Source organism: Lissotriton helveticus, chromosome 3_1 (genome assembly GCF_964261635.1).
Source record: "Lissotriton helveticus chromosome 3_1, aLisHel1.1, whole genome shotgun sequence".
Taxonomy (NCBI): Eukaryota; Metazoa; Chordata; class Amphibia; order Caudata; family Salamandridae; genus Lissotriton; species Lissotriton helveticus.
The window spans coordinates 1,776,337,393-1,776,357,538 of NC_136061.1; the positions used below are offsets into that span (position 1 = coordinate 1,776,337,393).

General features: G+C 49.6%; 1 protein-coding gene across 1 annotated transcript in view; it reads right to left on the reverse strand.

Moving 5' to 3' along the window:
• ARID1A (AT-rich interaction domain 1A) overlaps positions 1–20,146 on the reverse strand; it is a 579,170-nt gene that overhangs the window by 333,301 nt on the left and 225,723 nt on the right. Inside the window, exon 7 of the mRNA XM_078682637.1 lies at positions 19,884–20,051. Within this exon, the coding sequence (XP_078538763.1) occupies positions 19,884–20,051 (168 nt within the window). The remainder of the gene's footprint in view (positions 1–19,883; positions 20,052–20,146) is intronic.

Consider the following 20,146-nt stretch of genomic DNA (forward strand, 5'->3'; position numbering starts at 1 on the left):
GGAGAGGAATTTTAGATCAGCTTTGGGTATTGGCTCAAATGGCGGTTTCATAAGTTGTGACAAGACAACGTTCAGTTGCCATACAGGTGGTGGAGGTCTGATGGGTGGGTAAACTCGAAATAACCCCTTCATAAATTGCTTCACAATTCTCTCCGACCACAGAGAAGGACGTGCTGAGTTTCTCCTGTATCGTGAAATTGCCGCCAAATGCACCTTAATAGATGCATGGGCTAATCCCGATTTCGCTAGTTTTAGCAAATATGGGATAATCTGATGCGCCTCTGCCCGCAGAGGATGTAAGGCATTCTCCTGACACCATAAGCAGAATCTCTTCCAATTCATCCTGTATGTTCTATCAGTGCTTTGCGCTCTTGCTTTTGCCAGAATTTCTCTGCATTCTGCTGGAATGTTCAAGTGCTGAAATTATCCGTAGTCAGGAGCCAGGCCGCTAATTACAATGATGTCGGGTCTGGATGCCGTACTTGTCCCTTCCCCATAGTCAGTAGTGTTGGAATTGGTCGAAGACGTATTGGCTCGGTCTCCGATAAAAGGAGCAGCTCTGTTAACCAATGCTGCCTGGGCCACCAAGGAGCTATCAGTATCATCCTGCACGGTTCTTTTTTTATCTTCGTGAGCACTTGTGGCAGGAGGGGAATCGGCGGAAATGCGTAGGCAAAGACGCCTGACCATGCCATCAAAAACGCATTCCCCCATGATCCCTTTTGGTGACGTCAACTTGCAAAGAATCGGCATTTCTTGTTCTGGGCTGTGGCAAATAGATCCACCGTTGGTATTCCCCACTTGCCTAAGATGGACATCAGTGTGTCCTGATCCAGCTACCACTCGTGACAGGTCGTTTTCTGCCTGCCGAGGGTGTCCGCTGTCGTGTTTTGATCTCCTGGAATATGTATGGCTTTCAGAGTCACTCCGTGATCTATCGCCCATTTCCATATTTTCTGTGCCTCTTTTGACAGAGAGATAGAGAGATCTTCTTTCTCCCTGATTGTTTATATAGTGCATTGCAGTTGTGTTGTCTGTCCGCACTAACACTGATCTTCCTTCTATTTTTGGCAGGAAGGCCAACAACGCTAATCCTATTGTCCTTAACTCCAATAGGTTTATGTGAAGGTGCTGTTCTTGTCTGCGCCATCGACCACTGACCTGTAACTCCTGTAGGACGGCTCCCCATCACTCGAGAGAGGCATCCGTGGTGACCACCAACGGAGCTGGTTCAGTCAGGTAAGAGAGACCCACAGAGATATTTGTTCCTGCGAGTCCACCACTTTGCTGCCTGCAACATTGGACGCGTGATTCTTATCTTGTCCTTGAAGGATCCCTTTGCTTGGCACAACTGAAGATCCAGTTCTTCTTGCAACGGTCACATTCGTAAGCGAGATAGGGGAATGAGTGGTATGCATGAGGACATTGTTCCCAGAAGCGACTTGTATCTTCTGACTGAAAGAGATTTTCTTTTGCCGAATCCCTTGGCTAGATTTACGAGTCCCAACTGTCTTTCCACTGACGGGAATGCTTTGTTTTGTGTTGTATCCAGGATTGCACCTAGAAACTTGATCCTGGATGGCTGTAGAGAAGATTTTTCTACATTCAAGGTCAGGCCCAGATCCGCAAACAGCTCCATGCATGCTACGGTGGAAGCGTGAGCTGCTTCCTGCGACTGTGCCTTTCTCAACCAGTCGTCCAGGTATGGAAATATCTAGTGTTTTTGTCTTCTTAGATAGGCCGCCACCGGCGCCAGACATTTTGTAAATATTCTCGGTGCAGACTTTAGGCCGAATGGTAGCACCTTGAATTGGTAATGGTCTTTTGCCACTGCAAAACGAAGGAACTTTCTGTGGGACTGATGGATGCGGATATGGAAATATGCATCTTGTAAATCGAGGGAGGTCATCTGATATCCTGGGTTTAAGAGCAGCAGAATATCCTGCAGGGTTACCATTCTGAATGACTGTTTCTTGAGGTAGGCATTTAGGGACCTTAAGTCCAAGATCGGATGCCACCTGAGAGCATCTTTTCTGATCAAGAAGAAACGGGAATAAAATCCTCTTCCTCTCTGGGAGTTCGGCACCAGTTCTATTGCTCCCTTTCGGAGCATTGCCCGAATCTCCCGACGCATCTGAGATAGGTGTTTTGCTTCTTGATATGTCGGTGGCGTGGGAGGAGGAGGGAAGTGGAGGAATTCTAATGTATGTCCGAATTGTATCACGTGGAGAACCCATTTGTCCGATGTTATCTTCCGCCACTGTGGTAAATAATGAGTCACTCTTCCACCCAGGGGAACATTTGACAGGATAGGAGAAGGATCCGCAATCTGTAGGTTGTCATTGTCTTTTATTATTACCTCTTCCTGAATTACCTCCTCGTCTCTGGGAGTTGACTTAGAGTAGCCTCCCGATTGTTTCTGCCCATATTGCTGCCGATAGGGCTGCGAAGAGGAAGGATAGGATGTATATCTTCCTTGCTGGTATCCACCTCTATACGAGGGTTGTCCTCTTCCACGGGCCCCGCGAAAAGGCCCCTTCCGGTACTGTAATGCACCTAAGGATTTCGCTGTATCCGTGTCTTTTTTAATATTTTGAAGGGTGTCATCCACCATGCGCCCAAAGAGATCCTCCCCATCAAAGGGTAGGTCCAGAATATTATTTTGGACCTCTGGTCTAAAGGAAGTGGCCCTCAGCCAACCTTGGCGCCTCAAAACTGCTGCTCCTCCGAGGGAACGAAACGCTGGTAGCTATGTCCATAGCGCAATCAATAACTTAAGCCGAAGTTCTCTCTCCTTCTTGTAAAACCTTCTTCGCCTCCTGCTTAGAGTCTTCCGGGAGGAGGTCGATATAGGGTGCTACATCACACCACAGCTGTCTGTCATATCTGCCCAGGATGGCAAGGGCATTAGCAGCTCTGACGAGGAGTGCTGACATGGAGGAGAATCTTTTTCCTGCGTTATCTAAACGCCGTCCCTCTCTGTCCGGAGGTGCCGAAATAGGTGCTGCTGGATTTTTTTGACTTCTGCTGCGCTGCTTGCGAGATGATAGAGTCCGGTTTAGGATGGCCCAGTAAACACGCTGGAGCGTCCGCAGGTGCCTTATATTTTTTATCCAGCCTCGCTAGTACCGGTGTAACCGTTGCTGGAGTTGTCATGACCTGCAATCCTTCCTTCCATATGTGGTCAATAATTGGTATAGACCTGACTGATCTTTGATATGGCTCTTTAAAGTCATAAAGAAAACATTCTGTTTGAGTTGTTTTCATTGGCAGTTGGAACCTTTTCACTGCCCTCTCCATTAAGTTGTGGAATCCACCAATATCCACCGGTGGAGAATCTGCCGGTACTTGGGTGGGCGAAGGCGGAGGAGGAATCAGATAATCATTCCATTCTCTGTGGGGTTCTGGTAGCTCCCCTTCTTCACGGTCATCATCATCATCTGTTGTCACAGGATCCTGCTGCTGACGGTTCTGAGGTGTCAGCGGAGCAGTGTCCAGCAGGTTTTCTGTACTGCGGACTGGAGTGGCCGGAATTGAACGAGGACGTGAAGGTGGAATGTCGTGAGAAACTCCTGACGTAGGAAACCTCCGTTTGTAATCCGCCAACATAGATTGCAAATCCGTCAACACGGATGATGGCATTGCTACCATCTGCTCCTGAGTTTCTTGTTGGTAGCGGTGGTATGTGACACTGTGGTATTCCTCATACCCTTCCTCATCCTCCTCATCTTGACATTTCACATGGAGCTCCGATGGGCTTGTGGCATACCCAAAGGGCCCATCATCCTCCTCATCTTCTGACTCTTCTTCCTCCAAAAGGTGCGACGGGACCAATGGAGTAATTTTACTAGGAGAAGTTACTGCTGGCGTGATCTTCTTCCTGCTCTTTTCCGGGGTTTGTCTCGTCGGCGAGCCTGTCGACGAGATAGTCGTCGATACCACCGTCGACGAAGCTGTTGTCAGCGCTATAGATCCACTCCTCACCGACGACATAGTAATCGTCGTCGACATTCCCGTCGATGATCTGGTCATCACCGCACTGCCATCGTCGTCCTCACCGTCGTCGACAATGTCACCGGCGTCGACACTGTCGTCGTCGACGCTCCCGTCGTCGATACCTTCGCTGTCGATGCCTCCGCTGTCGACGATCTCGTCGTCGACGCTGGCTCCAATACCACTACTGGTAACTCCTGTACCTTAGTCGTCGCCGTAGTCGATGATTTCTTCGCCGACGGTCTCGTCGACGCTCCCGTCGACGATGTGGATTTTTTAACCTTCTCCTCAGGAATACTAGAGGATGGCTTCTTGAATGATGCCGGAGCCGATGGTGGTGTATTTGAAGGCCTAGAAGAGGCTCTTTTGGATTCTTTCTCTTTTAAAGTGAGTCCTGTACTCTCCTTTGATTTTTTCTGAAGAGATTTTGAAGGGCTACGCCGGGAAGACCCTTGGTTGGTCTTTTTTAGGGCCTTCTCAGGAGGGTCCCCTGAGGAATGAGCCTGAGGAGATCTTGAGCTTTTTTGAGATCTCCTGGAAGAAGTGGAGGATTCCTGGTCGCTATCGCTAGAAACCACCTCCTTTCTGGCCTTGATCTTCTGAAGCCAAATTAGCAGGCGTCCTTCACGATCTCCAAGGGTCTTACTAGAGAAAATGCGACATACCTTGCAATTCTTTGCTTGGTGGTCCGGGTAAAGACAATATATACAGTCTTCATGTGGGTCATCTGTGTAGAGTATCTTTTTAGAGCAGGTGGCACAGGCTCTAAACAGACCCTTTTTCTCCTTTCCAGCCATTTTCAGGAATGTAGATAAAAAATAGATTCTAATTTCTCTAATCCAGAAGAAATAGCCTGAATATGAAGCTTCTACAAAGTTGGAAATCCAGATTTTGAGCAGAGCTCAAAGGAGACTCCCTAGCACAACGTGCCGGTAGAAAATCTGAGGGGCAAGAGGTTCTCTCAGGAGGGTTCTCGAGGGTAAGTGCCTCTGATTGGTTAAGAGAAAAGTTTGGTCCTTTTTTTTTTACATAACGAAAGTTATGGGTTGCAAAAGAAAAATGGGCCTAGGCCTGTTTTACAGTTAGCTATACTGCTAACCATTACTTTTTTATGTACCGGAGACTCCCGTCTCGACGACGGGGAAATGATTCAGGTATGTGAATCTATGAAAGCTCCAATACTGGAGTAAATTACATCTTTGCAGATGGAGCAGGTAGCATATGATTTTTTGTATGGAAACATCTAATGGGTTAATGTTGTTATTTGTGCAATACACAACAAACCTTTCCCACTTGGCTGCATAGCATGCTCTAGTGGTGGGGCGTCTCGCTTCTTTTATGACATTCATGCAATCAGGCGGAAGATTGAGGTATCCAAATTCTAAGACCTCAGGAGCCAAATCGCTAGATTGAGCTGCATTGGGTCTGGATGCATGATCTCTCATTGGTTCTGTGTCAGTGGATGTGGAGAGAGTTTTAATTTTTGATGTGGTACCACTGAGAGCTCTAGTAGTGTGGTGTACCATGGTTGTTGTAGGAGAGTAGGGTCTGCAATCCTATGATCACCCAGATTTTTGCTTTTTGCTGCACTGGTTTACGACTTTCCCTGGCTGTGGGCCTGCTAATCAGACCCACAGCCTAGCTGTTCTCTCTATCCAAATTGTACTCAGGTACTGAATTGGCACTGGGCCCTCTCCAAGTCCCTGTACCCAGGGCTGAGGTGTACCCAGAAGTCTCCCAGGGGCTGAAGCATGTATTATGCCACCCCTGGGCTGACTAACTAAACTGACACAACTGGCTGCACGACAGCTGGGGCAAGGTGGTGTACTCACCCTTTGCTATAGATATAGTATACCTATATCTAACCCTAAAATGGACACACAGATCTCCTATCAGTCACTCCTATGGCAGGCCTTAACAATCCTGAAGGCAGAGTGCTTGGAATCGTGTGAGATGGTGCTCTGGCATGAGCTGAGCCTGTCTGCGGCTTTCGGGATCCATCCCTTAGCCGTTTCCATGATATCGCATACCATATACTCTTAAGTGCATTATAATCCTCGCGGTTATATGCCAACTCTGGTATCGCTTTATCAAAACATGTCGAGTAAGGTGTCATACGAATTGGAATACTAACCCCTCGCCAATTCTGGCGACGGGGTTAGCATTCCACCCTTCTAGAGGGACACGACATGTATGTAACCCCTAACCCCGGTTAAAGTCAAACAGAGCCTCAGCTCCACAAAATGGATGCTGCCACCGAGACACAAGTCTGCCCTCCTGCTGCTGGGAGTCCTCCCAGAGCAGGAGATAAGGACAAAGGGTTTCCTGCCAGGGGCGGTGCCAGCACCGTCCCAGACAGGGTTTTGTGTATTGTAGGTAGGCAGGGCTTTAGAGGAAGGTGACAGCACGTGGCACCCCGGTGCTCACTGTGCATAGGCTGGCTTAAACCAGTTCCAGGGACACTCCAGACCCTGTGCTGGGGAAAAGCCCGCCAAGGAAGTGGGTGTAACCACCCCCCTCCTGGTCCCACCCCTAGGGCAGGACTTAGTCGCGTGCCAGCCCCCTTTTCCAAGATAAAGGTAGAGACTGGCCCCCTTCCAAATCAGATCATCTTTGAATCCTGAAACTACTTTCCACGAAAGGAACTCAAGACTTCTTCCTAAGATTTCTCCCTTGTGACTAAGGAGTAGTCACCCTGCATCCGCAGGCACCATCTTAAGAACACTGCGGTCTGCTGCAAGTCTCTCCTCCGGATCAAGACTGCCCAGCTCGACGAGAACCGGCTTCCCTGGCACCTCTGACCTCTACCTACATCATCAGTCACGCTGAGATTCGTGGGTGTGACGAGACCTCGAGGGACCGGCCATCTTCAAGACTGCACGACTTCTTTCCAGCAAGCCCGCCGAGTAATTTCCTGGTGAGTGCTTTGGGGTCCGAGAAGCCCCGACCCTGAGCAGCTCCAGCACCGAAGTGCAGCCTCCCAGCATCTCCACGATCTGCGTGGGGCCCTTCTGCTTTTTGCTGCTCACCGCGTTGTTTGGCTACTAGCCCGCTGGCTTGTGGCCTTCTGAACGACGCCCGACGACATTTCTGCTGCTGGTCTGGTTGCTCCAGGCTGGCCCTTGCTCCCTTCCAAAAGAGGAGCACCCCGGACCCTCCTGGTCCACTCAAGACGCCATTTTGAGTCCACCGTGTGGGCTTGAATTAGCCAAGGCTTGTTGCCCAATCCTGGGTAACTTCGACGCCGACAGCTTCATCCATCGTGGGACAGCTCGCCTCTCCATCCTGGTCGCCGACAACGCCTCCTGGTCCGTGAGATCTGCAGAGCCAGCGTCGCCCACTCACCTAGTCGAGGTGACTTCGCCCGGTGCCATCCTGGTGCCCACTTAATCACTGGCTAGTGATTCAAGAACTTGGTCCCCTCTGCTTTCAGGTTTTCTTCTTCCTTGATCCAGGCTTGGATCCATCGAACTTTCCTTCACTGGTCGCCTGCCAGCAACTTCCTTCTTCCAGGCTCCTGGTCCGGCAACGAGATCCCCGACGTCTTTTCAGACCTATGCAGCTGCAGCCCCTGGGCTAGGTAACTTCGGCACTTCGGTGTCCCAGCATAGCCTCACTATCCTAGGGTCAGGATCCACTGTCGTTTTCTTCCTACCAGGTCGGGTTCGCCCGTGAACACTAACTTTGCCTTTACTAGCTCCCATAGACTTTGTCCCGCATCCCGCGTGAGAGTGCACACTCTGCACCCGAGTCCCCTAGGTCTCCTAGAAGTAATCTAACGATTCCCTAGTCAAGTCCTAGCGATTCTAAAGCCTATTAGTACTGTACTTACCTGCTAGTAATTTTGCATTCCACTTTTAGAATATATGGTTTTTCGTGCCCCTCGGGCATTTGTGTATAACGTGCTAACTTAAGTATTTTCGTAAGAGTTTTGTTGTGTGCCTAGCACCCTGTCCTCATAAAGAGTACAGGGTTGTTGTGATTCTAATAAATACATTGTTTATTTTCATAACACTTGTGTGGTGTCCTTTCACTGGGTGTTCAAGGGGTAATGTGATGGTAAAACAGCTGGCTTAACACGCCCTCTAGAGTCTTAGCCTTAGACTGCTCGTATCCATGCTACTAGGATAGCTGGTCTATAAGGTTGACTTACAACCAATCATCAATAAGGGTTGTTTGGACTGATATATAGTGATCACTAGAATAGTGAACACTGCACATCAGGCCAACTTCTCACATTGGTGAGCAGCGGTTGGGATTTGAGCTTGCTGTTGTTTTACCACACATGCCCTAAGAATATCTTGTGAAAGATCACATAAGTACTAAAGGTACATATAACTTAGCTTAGAATACTCTGAGTTCTACTGAACCAGCTGTTGTAGCTCCTAGGGCCTAGCACACCCTAAACTACAACTCTAGCAAGGGATCAGTAGGCAAACACATAGTGTAGGTAAGTGCACCACTTACACCTCACTAGAAAAGCATGTCTACCCAGGGAGATTCTACTGAGACTCCCCTGGTCAGTGTTGACCCTCCACAGGTCACTTCAAGATATGCAGCTCTCAGTTTCCAGGAGATGAGACAGATCTGTGTCTCCAGAAAACTGAAGCAGGGGTCTAACCCCACCATTCCCTTTCTGATAGGTCTCCTAGAGACATATGATGCCAGAAAGCTTTCTCAGTTACATGAGAACATGCCAGCCTTAGAGGGAACCTCTGGGGATCCAGACCTCCCCAACACTGCTACTGCAGTTGAGGAGGAGGAGGATCAGGAGGAACTCTCTGGGGATGAGGTAGACAAAGGTCTTGAGGTAGTCAGAAGGCTAACCAGGGCCAACTTAGACTTACTTGGGCTAGGATCTGGGGGACCCCCAGTACTAACCCGAAGTGGGCCTAACCTTGGAGTTAGGAGAGATAGATCTCTTTCTAGGGACTCCAATAGATCTCTGCACTCTAATGCCTCTTCTCAGGGGAGAAGGAATCCTCCACAGAGGAGATTTACTTCCCCTCAGAGAAGGGAGCATGAAGCTAGGATGAGACAAGCTGAACTGAGGATTGAAAGGGAAGAAATTGCCCTGGCCAAAGAGAAGCTTGCCCTGGCAAGAGAGCAGCAGATGAGTGGGTTAGCTCCCACTGGTGGCAGCAATCTCCCAAGAGATAGAGAGAAGGGTTTAGATACTAAACACCTGACTAAGATAGTGCCCCCCTTTAAGCAAGGGGATGATATCCAGAAATGGATGGCTGCTCTGGAGAGGGCCTGCACTGTGCAGTGCATTCCCCAGAGTCAGTGGGCAGCTATACTGTGGCTCTCCTTTGATGGTAAAGGTAGAGATAAGCTCCTCACTACAAGAGTAGAGGATGCTAACAATTACCAGGTCCTGAAGAATACACTGGTTGATGGGTTTGGTTTAACCACTGAGCAGTACAGGTTGCTGTTCAGAGACACCCAGAAAACTCAGTCTCAGGACTGGTCTGACTTTGTGGATTGTGCCACTAAGGCTTTGGAGGGCTGGTTGCTGGGTAGCAAGGTTACAGATTACACAGGATTGTATAATCTAATGATGAGAGAACAAATTTTAAACAATTGTCAGAACCAGTTGTTGCACCAGCACCTTGTTGATTCAGATCTGACCTCTCCCCAAGAATTGGGAAAGAAGGCAGACAAATGGGTCAGGACAAGGATCAAGCAGAACCAGAACCAGAACCAGGGTGGTCAGAAGAAAGCAGACCAGAAGGGTAATGTTAAGAATGAGCAAAATGACCAGAAGTCTTCACCAGGTCCCCAACAAACCAAAGAGGGTGGGGGTCAGGCTTCCCAGAAGAAGAAGACTCAAGAAGGCCAGTCAAAAAGGTGGTGCCAGTACTGTAAAAGTAAATCTCACTGGTTTAGTGAGTGCACCAAAAGAGGAGGACAAACTCCTGCCACTACAGCCCCTAAGGCAACTGCACCCCCTAGTACAGTCAGTAGTGGTAGTGTACCTCCCAAGGCATTAGTTGGGTTAACCTTGGGTACTGAGGGGTCTGACAACTTAGTTGGCACACTCACTCAGGCTGTCCTTGTCTGTACAGGGGATATGGATATGTCCCCTGAAATAAGTCCCAATACTTTGGGCAAATACAGGCAGACACCTTTGATAAATGGAAAAATGGCTCAGGCCTATAGGGACACTTGTGCCAGTGTCACCATGGTGACACCTAACTTTGTGGACCCTGGACAGATCATGCCAGGTACTGATTTCCTGGTGACCAATGCCAGCAATGTCACTACTAGTCATAGTGTGGCAATTGTGGCTTTCTCCTGGGGTGGAGTGAAGGGACAAAAGAAAGTTGTAGTCAGTTCAGACCTCCCAGTTGATTGTTTGTTGGGCAATGATTTGGAGTCATCACAATGGTCAGAAGTGGAGCAGAGGACTCACATGGAAATGTTAGGCTTGCCAGCACATGTGCTTGCTGTGACTAGGTCACAGGCCAGAAAATGCCCCACTGAACAGGTGCTGGATCCTGAAATGATGGACCAGACACCTTCCAAGAAGAAGAGCAGTAAGGGTAAGGCTTTGCCTTCCCCCTTACCCCAGGTTGAGGATCAAGTCTCTGAGGAGGCTGATCTGAGAGAACTGAGGGAAACTGAGCCTAAAGAGCTTGAACTTGATCAAGTTGAGTTTCTGGGCTCAGGGGGACCCTCCAGAGCAGACCTGGGGAAGGAACAGTTGAGCTGCCCTTCCCTTGAACCCCTCAGACAGCAGGCTGCTGCTGAGGCTGCAGGGAATGCCACAGGTGCCCACAGGGTATACTGGGAAGATGGACTCCTGTACTCTGAGTCAAGAGACCCCAAGCCTGGTGCAACCAGGAGGCTGGTCATCCCCTTGTCTCTGAGAGGTTTCCTTCTCACCTTGGCCCATGAGATTCCCCTTGCAGGTCACTTAGGTCAGACAAAGACTTGGGACAGGCTTGTCTCACACTTTCACTGGCCCCATATGAATGAGAATACCAAGGAGTTTTGTCGCTCCTGTGTCACTTGCCAAGCCAGTGGTAAGTCAGGTGGCACAACAAAGGCCCCCCTCATACCACTACCAGTGGTGGGGGTTCCCTTTGAAAGAGTGGGGATTGACATTGTTGGTCCAATGGAACCCCAGACAGCATCAGGGCACAAGTTTATACTGGTGGTAGTGGATCATGCCACCAGGTATCCTGAAGCTATTCCCCTTAGGACCACTACAGCTCCTGTAGTGGCAAGAGCCCTAGTTGGAGTGTTCTCCAGAGTGGGTTTCCCTAAGGAGGTCGTTTCTGACAGAGGTACAAACTTCATGTCAGGATATCTGACTGCAATGTGGAAGGAGTGTGGTGTGAACTACAAGTTCACCACACCCTACCACCCACAATGCAATGGGCTTGTTGAGAGATTCAACAGGACCCTCAAAGGGATGATTCATGGGCTACCTGAAACTCTTAGGAGAAGATGGGATGTCCTGATCCCCTGCCTCTTGTTTGCTTACAGAGAGGTCCCACAGAAGGGGGTTGGCTACAGCCCTTTTGAGCTTCTGTATGGACATCCTGTAAGAGGACCCCTGTGTATGGTGAAGGAAGGATGGGGGAGACCTCTCAAAAAGCCTGCAACCAACATAGTGGACTATGTACTTGGTCTCCGCTCCAGGATGGCTGAGTACATGGAAGAGGCATCTAAAAACCTTGAGGCCAGCCAGGAACTTCAAAAAGCTTGGCATGACCAAAAGGCTGTTCTGACTGTGTACCAGCCAGGACAGAAGGCGTGGGTGCTGGAGCCAGTGGCCCCAGCAGCTCTGAAAGACAAATGGTCTGGGCCCCACACCATCATTGAGCAAAAGGGAGAGGTTACCTACTTGGTGGACCTTGGAACTCCCAGGAGCCCTCTCAGAGTGCTCCATGTTAACAGGCTCAAAGCATATGTTGACAGGAAGGACATGAGCTTGCTCATGGCCACAGATGAGGGACAGGAGGAAGAGAGTGACCCTCTCCCAGACCTGCTCACTCAGAATCCTGATGATGGATCAGTTGATGGTGTTGTCTTTTGTGGCAGCCTCACTGAACATCAGCAACAGGATTGCAGGCAAGTTCTGCAATCCTACAGACATATGTTCTCTCTGACACCCAGCCAAACTGATTGGTGTACCCATGATGTTGACACTGGAGACAGTCTGCCTGTCAAGAGTAAAATCTACAGACAGCCTGATCATGTTAGAGACTGCATCAAGACTGAAGTGCAGAAAATGTTGGAGCTGGGAGTCATTGAGCCCTCAGATAGCCCTTGGGCTAGCCCAGTAGTTCTAGTGCCAAAGCCTCACACCCAGGGTGGTAAGAAAGAGATGAGGTTTTGCGTAGACTACAGAGGCCTCAATGCAGTCACTAAGACTGATGCCCACCCAATACCAAGAGCAGATGAACTTATAGATAAATTGGCTTCTGTCAACTTCTTAAGTACATTTGATTTGACAGCTGGGTATTGGCAAATCAGGTTAGCTGAGGAGGCCAAACCCAAGACAGCATTTTCTACCCCTGGAGGGCATTATCAATTTGTGGTAATGCCCTTTGGACTGAAAAATGCACCTGCCACCTTCCAAAGGTTGGTGAATCAAGTCCTCACTGGGCTGGATGACTTCTGTGCAGCATATCTAGACGATATTGCTGTCTTTAGCTCCACCTGGGAGGATCACCTGGTCCACCTGAGGAAAGTGTTAGAGGCCCTGCAAAAGGCAGGCCTCACTATCAAGGCCACCAAGTGCCAGATAGGGCAGACACAGGTTGTGTACCTGGGCCACCTTGTGGGTGGAGGCCGGGTTCAGCCACTGGAGAGTAAGATACAGGCCATCAAGGACTGGACTCCTCCAATCACCCAGACTCAGGTTCGTGCTTTCTTGGGCCTGACTGGGTACTATAGGAAGTTTGTCAGAAATTATGGGTCCATAGTGACCCCTCTTAATGACCTGACAAGCAAAAAGATGCCAAAGAAAGTTCAGTGGACAGCAAGCTGTCAGAAAGCATTCAATGACCTAAAGCAGGCCATGTGCACAGCACCTATCCTAAAGAGTCCAGATTACTCCAAGCCATTCATTGTCCAAACAGATGCTTCTGAGTTGGGTGTGGGGGCTGTTCTGTCTCAACTGAATTTTGATGGTAATGATCAGCCTATTGCTTTCATTAGTAGGAGGTTGACACCCAGAGAGAAAAATTGGTCAGCTATTGAGAGGGAGGCCTTTGCTGTGGTCTGGGCCCTGAAGAAGCTGAGGGCCTACTTGTTTGGCACTCACTTCACCATTCAGACAGACCATAAGCCCCTCTTGTGGCTAAATCAGATGAAGGGTGAAAACCCCAAACTGCTTAGGTGGTCCATTTCCCTACAGGGGATGGATTTTACAGTGGAGCATAGACCTGGTACTGATCACAGCAATGCTGATGGGCTCTCCAGGTATTTCCACTTAGAGCAAGAAGACTCACCTGGTCAAGGTTAGTTTATTGTCCCAAAGTTTGGGGGGGGGTCATGTAGGAGAGTAGGGTCTGCAATCCTATGATCACCCAGATTTTTGCTTTTTGCTGCACTGGTTTACGACTTTCCCTGGCTGTGGGCCTGCTAATCAGACCCACAGCCTAGCTGTTCTCTCTATCCAAATTGTACTCAGGTACTGAATTGGCACTGGGCCCTCTCCAAGTCCCTGTACCCAGGGCTGAGGTGTACCCAGAAGTCTCCCAGGGGCTGAAGCATGTATTATGCCACCCCTGGGCTGACTAACTAAACTGACACAACTGGCTGCACGACAGCTGGGGCAAGGTGGTGTACTCACCCTTTGCTATAGATATAGTATACCTATATCTAACCCTAAAATGGACACACAGATCTCCTATCAGTCACTCCTATGGCAGGCCTTAACAATCCTGAAGGCAGAGTGCTTGGAATCGTGTGAGATGGTGCTCTGGCATGAGCTGAGCCTGTCTGCGGCTTTCGGGATCCATCCCTTAGCCGTTTCCATGATATCGCATACCATATACTCTTAAGTGCATTATAATCCTCGCGGTTATATGCCAACTCTGGTATCGCTTTATCAAAACATGTCGAGTAAGGTGTCATACGAATTGGAATACTAACCCCTCGCCAATTCTGGCGACGGGGTTAGCATTCCACCCTTCTAGAGGGACACGACATGTATGTAACCCCTAACCCCGGTTAAAGTCAAACAGAGCCTCAGCTCCACAAAATGGATGCTCCCACCGAGACACAAGTCTGCCCTCCTGCTGCTGGGAGTCCTCCCAGAGCAGGAGATAAGGACAAAGGGTTTCCTGCCAGGGGCGGTGCCAGCACCATCCCAGACAGGGTTTTGTGTATTGTAGGTAGGCAGGGCTTTAGAGGAAGGTGACTGCACGTGGCACCCCGGTGCTCACTGTGCATAGGCTGGCTTAAACCAGTTCCAGGGACACTCCAGACCCTGTGCTGGGGAAAAGCCCGCCAAGGAAGTGGGTGTAACCACCCCCCTCCTGGTCCCACCCCTAGGGCAGGACTTAGTCGCGTGCCAGCCCCCTTTTCCAAGATAAAGGTAGAGACTGGCCCCCTTCCAAATCAGATCATCTTTGAATCCTGAAACTACTTTCCACGAAAGGAACTCAAGACTTCTTCCTAAGATTTCTCCCTTGTGACTAAGGAGTAGTCACCCTGCATCCGCAGGCACCATCTTAAGAACACTGCGGTCTGCTGCAAGGCTCTCCTCCGGATCAAGACTGCCCAGCTCGACGAGAACCGGCTTCCCTGGCACCTCTGACCTCTACCTACATCATCAGTCACGCTGAGATTCGTGGGTGTGACGAGACCTCGAGGGACCGGCCATCTTCAAGACTGCACGACTTCTTTCCAGCAAGCCCGCCGAGTAATTTCCTGGTGAGTGCTTTGGGGTCCGAGAAGCCCCGACCCTGAGCAGCTCCAGCACCGAAGTGCAGCCTCCCAGCATCTCCACGATCTGCGTGGGGCCCTTCTGCTTTTTGCTGCTCACCGCGTTGTTTGGCTACTAGCCCGCTGGCTTGTGGCCTTCTGAACGACGCCCGACGACATTTCTGCTGCTGGTCTGGTTGCTCCAGGCTGGCCCTTGCTCCCTTCCAAAAGAGGAGCACCCCGGACCCTCCTGGTCCACTCAAGACGCCATTTTGAGTCCACCGCGTGGGCTTGAATTAGCCAAGGCTTGTTGCCCAATCCTGGGTAACTTCGACGCCGACAGCTTCATCCATCGTGGGACAGCTCGCCTCTCCATCCTGGTCGCCGACAACGCCTCCTGGTCCGTGAGATCTGCAGAGCCAGCGTCGCCCACTCACCTAGTCGAGGTGACTTCGCCCGGTGCCATCCTGGTGCCCACTTAATCACTGGCTAGTGATTCAAGAACTTGGTCCCCTCTGCTTTCAGGTTTTCTTCTTCCTTGATCCAGGCTTGGATCCATCGAACTTTCCTTCACTGGTCGCCTGCCAGCAACTTCCTTCTTCCAGGCTCCTGGTCCGGCAACGAGATCCCCGACGTCTTTTCAGACCTATGCAGCTGCAGCCCCTGGGCTAGGTAACTTCGGCACTTCGGTGTCCCAGCATAGCCTCACTATCCTAGGGTCAGGATCCACTGTCGTTTTCTTCCTACCAGGTCGGGTTCGCCCGTGAACACTAACTTTGCCTTTACTAGCTCCCATAGACTTTGTCCCGCATCCCGCGTGAGAGTGCACACTCTGCACCCGAGTCCCCTAGGTCTCCTAGAAGTAATCTAACGATTCCCTAGTCAAGTCCTAGCGATTCCAAAGCCTATTAGTACTGTACTTACCTGCTAGTAATTTTGCATTCCACTTTTAGAATATATGGTTTTTCGTGCCCCTCGGGCATTTGTGTATAACGTGCTAACTTAAGTATTTTCGTAAGAGTTTTGTTGTGTGCCTAGCACCCTGTCCTCATAAAGAGTACAGGGTTGTTGTGATTCTAATAAATACATTGTTTATTTTCATAACACTTGTGTGGTGTCCTTTCACTGGGTGTTCAAGGGGTAATGTGATGGTAAAACAGCTGGCTTAACACGCCCTCTAGAGTCTTAGCCTTAGACTGCTCGTATCCATGCTACTAGGATAGCTGGTCTATAAGGTTGACTTACAACCAATCATCAATAAGGGTTGTTTGGACTGATATATAGTGATCACTAGAATAGTGAACACTGCACATCAGGCCAACTTCTCACAGTTGTCTTGCCCACGTTGGTGCTATGAGAATCAATGTGAGGGAATGTTGCTGTAGCTTGCATACCACTAACGGAATTAGTGGGAGAGGTGGAAAATCGTACGCAAATTTGTTTGACCAACTCATCCGTACTGCATTGCCTTTGGACAATGGGTGTGGGTATCTGGCGGCGAAGCTTGGGCATTTGGAATTGCGATTTGTGGCAAATAGATCTATCTCTGGTTGGCCCCACTTGTGAAAGAAAGGTTGAAGAACTTGAGGATGAAGTTCCCACTCACGTATCTGTTGTCTTTGACGACTTAACAGATCTGCAAATTGATTGTGAACTCCTGGTAGATGTTATGCTAACAGAAAGATTTTTTGAGGAATGGCCCACCTCCATATGCTTTGCGCCAGCCGGGAGAGCTGTAAGGAGTGTGTTCCTCCCTGTTTTTGGATGCAATATATGGCTGTCATATTGTCGGTACGGACTAGTAGAGCCTTGCTTGATAGGTAATGTTGAAACGATTTTAGAGCTAGAAAAATTGCTAGCAACTCCGGATGATTTATGTGGAGTAGCTTTTGTTGCGGTGTCCATGTACCCTGTACTGTGCGTTCTTCCAAATGCGCTCCCCATCCTGTGAGAGATGCGTCTGTGGTTAGCACCACTTGTGGAACAGGCTCTATGAACGGCCCCTGACTATGCCTTGGGGGTGATGGCGCTTGGGGGGCGGGGGTGGACCCGGCGTGCACGGCCTGGTACAGGCCCACTTTGAGCCGCAAAACACTGACTGGCAGCACAGACTCGAATGCCCTGGTTGGTCGTGGGACCCAAATGGAGATCAGCAGATTGTAAGGATGTCCAGCCGGGGGAGCGGTTGCCCATTGGAGAGAGGTGCAGGGCAGGTGGATCTCCGTAGGCCTGGTCAGCTGTTACAGGGGCAATGGGCATCATGCTGGCTGCGTCGCGGCTGTGAGCCTCGGGGATTGAGGCTGACCCTGAGCACTGCAGGCAGGCTAAGCGATCAACGTGCTCACTAGGGAAAAGCCGGGGGCCTGGCCTGTGCAGCTGTGGCCAGCCCTGATTGAGGGTCATCCCGGAGCCACAGATGGCAAAGCAGCTCCAGCAGAAATGAGGACATCTGGCCAGGATCAGTGGTTGCCCCCTTCTGTGAGTGGAGCGGGCCAGAGGGGTCTCCCGACCCAGCTGGCTAGAGCAGAGGAGCCCAAAAGGGCTGGATAGGGGCACAAGTGCGCTTAGCCCAGGAGGATAGCTGCTGGAGACCGGGCCCAGCGGAACAATAGGGTCACATGAGAGGCTCCTATAGCAGGAATGGATGGACCAATTAGCAGCCTGGTACTCTATAGACAGCTAGGATCCTACTGAAAATGCAGGGGTTGTACAGAGGGGTTGCCTGAGTGGAGGCTCGCCCACGTTGTGATTGGGGGCCCCCGGGGGCATGCAAGATTCCAGAGGTAGCTCTGAGGAGCTGTGGTAGGCGGGTGAGAGGCAGTTGGGACTCGGCCTCGCCACCTGGAGGACAGCACTGGTATCCTTGGCTTATAGAGGGCACTCCTGCGGTGTGTTTCTAGGCTGTGCATGGTTGAGTGCTGCCTTGCAGGTGCTGTAGGGGAGACTAGACTTCTGCAGCCCAACTCCACCGCCACCCTCCAAGAGCTGGGGTCCAACAACCATAGGCAAATCCCTGTGGTTGCTGCACACTCGAACTTTGGCAAAGGTGCCAAGTGGCATCGGAATAGGGGCGAAGCAGAGGACACCTGGCTCGCACATGATGGGGAAAGACAGGCCTCCAAGAGCAGCAGCCACCAACACCATTACCCGATAAACGATCCTGTGGCAGAATTCTCAGCTTGTTACTCGGATACTAGTCCCAGGATGCTTGTTTCCTGGTTCAGGGAAGACCTGGCTTGGCAGTTCAGGCTGGACTGTCCCCACGAGGAACAGGTTCAATACTGATTTGCATATGGCTGAGTCTGAACTGAGGTGGCGAAGTGAGCTTAAGAAAGATACTGGATTCAACCAAGATCTGTGACTGGGGGGAGAGTGTCTGAAAAGTTTCAGCACTTGGTCATCATCTCTTTGTGTATGCTTGGTTCACCCGAAGTTGGAAGGGTATGCCCAGACGTGGGAACCTTGCTCACTTTGCGACTGGATTCAAGCTAGCCTGGATGATAAGGGGTGTTACCCTGAAACCGGTCCCAGGATGCTTGTTTCGGGTCCAAGGAAGACCTGGCTTGGCAGCTCGGTCTGAACTGTTCCTATAAGGAACAGGTTCAATACTGATTTGTATTTGGCTGGGTCTGAACCGGGGTGGTGAAGTGAACGAAAGATCGATGATGGATTCAACCCAGATCTGTGACTGGGGGCTGAGTGTTTGAAAAGTTTCAGCGCTCCGTCCATCATCTCCTTGTGTTTACTATAAAACACTTAGGCATTTGGCCCCTTGAAATCCCCGGGACTATGGAAAACAATGTATTTCTTTCTGCTGTGTAGTGTGGAATACAAACATTCAACACCTTTGGTATACTCACCACTTAAGTCCAGTCAACTGTGTACATTTCCAACCTCTTATGGGCAGCCGACACAGTCTTAAGTGATGCATCTGTGTCCCAATTATGTTACTGCAAGTGTATATAACCAAGCAACATGCATGCTTGTGGCTGCTCCTATGTGTCCAGCTCACAGCAGGTTTCTTAAACTGAAACTCTCAGCTGCCAGAACGCAGCCTAAAGACCTATCTAACCCGCTTTGCCATACTGGATCAAAGGATTGATGAAAGCTTGTATCTGGTAAAGATATTATTATGTTATAAATTAAATAATGTTAATGTTACTATTGTAAAAGGCTATGGCTTTGGGCCACTCCACCAGAAAAGCTCTGTGGGCAAGTACCTCAAAGCTGACACACTTGGCCACAGGTAGGTAGTGCCACCTGTCATGCTTGAAGGGGAATGGCATTACCTTTTCTGTTTAAAGGCTACAAATTCTATTGTTTAGATCACTTGGAACCTCCGAATTGCATGGCTATCAATGGCTATCAGGGCCCAGGAAAACAGAACTTGCATGATTGAGTTTTCATAGAGGCCCGGATAAATTATTTGTAGAAGCAAACCCCAGAAGCAATCACCAAAAAGTAACCTTTACCTTTGGACAATCTCCATCCATTGCTCGAACTGTTGGTGTTAGGGATTTTCATAGGCCTACATATGCAAAGGAAAATTCTGCCCTACTAGCATCACAAATCAACTGGGCTTTTGTATTAATTGATAGTCTTGAAGAAAATTACCGTTTTTTGGAGGAGTTCCTCTTTATGCTATTAGAGATCTCTTCAAGCCATTTGGAAAAATGGGGGAGGTCTGCTTAACATGAAACAATTCATAAAGGACTGTAGTTGAAGCACTTGTATTGGCATACGGACTTACGTAAAAAAAAACATGACAGGAACTCCTTCTGTAGCAATAGCCCATCTTGAAAAGAGTTAAAAATGTATCCTATAATACCCATTCTTAGGACTGAAGTGCCTGGGACATAAGCGAATACATGCCACTGATGAATAACATTTTCTTAGATAATAACCTTGTCAATCTCATAAAACGACCACTCTGAACACAGTTTCACAATTACTACAGTATGAACTACGAGTGTATCAGACCAAACATTGGCTCAAGCCGTCACCTTGGGGTCCATACTGACTGCCCTGCGGACCATAGCTTGCCATGGAGTTCTGCTGATAAGGATTCATCCCAGAATGCATCTGTGCTCCGGAAGACTGCCGTGGGGATAAGGCGGCGCCAGGTTGGGGAGAGCTGTACTGCGGCATCTGTGGATTTCTCTGGATGTAACCTAAAGAAAAGCACAGAGCTCAGACCGAGCCACCCAGAATTTTAAAAAAAGCCTAGAACTAAAAACCAGACCCAACCATCAATGGGATCCACCGT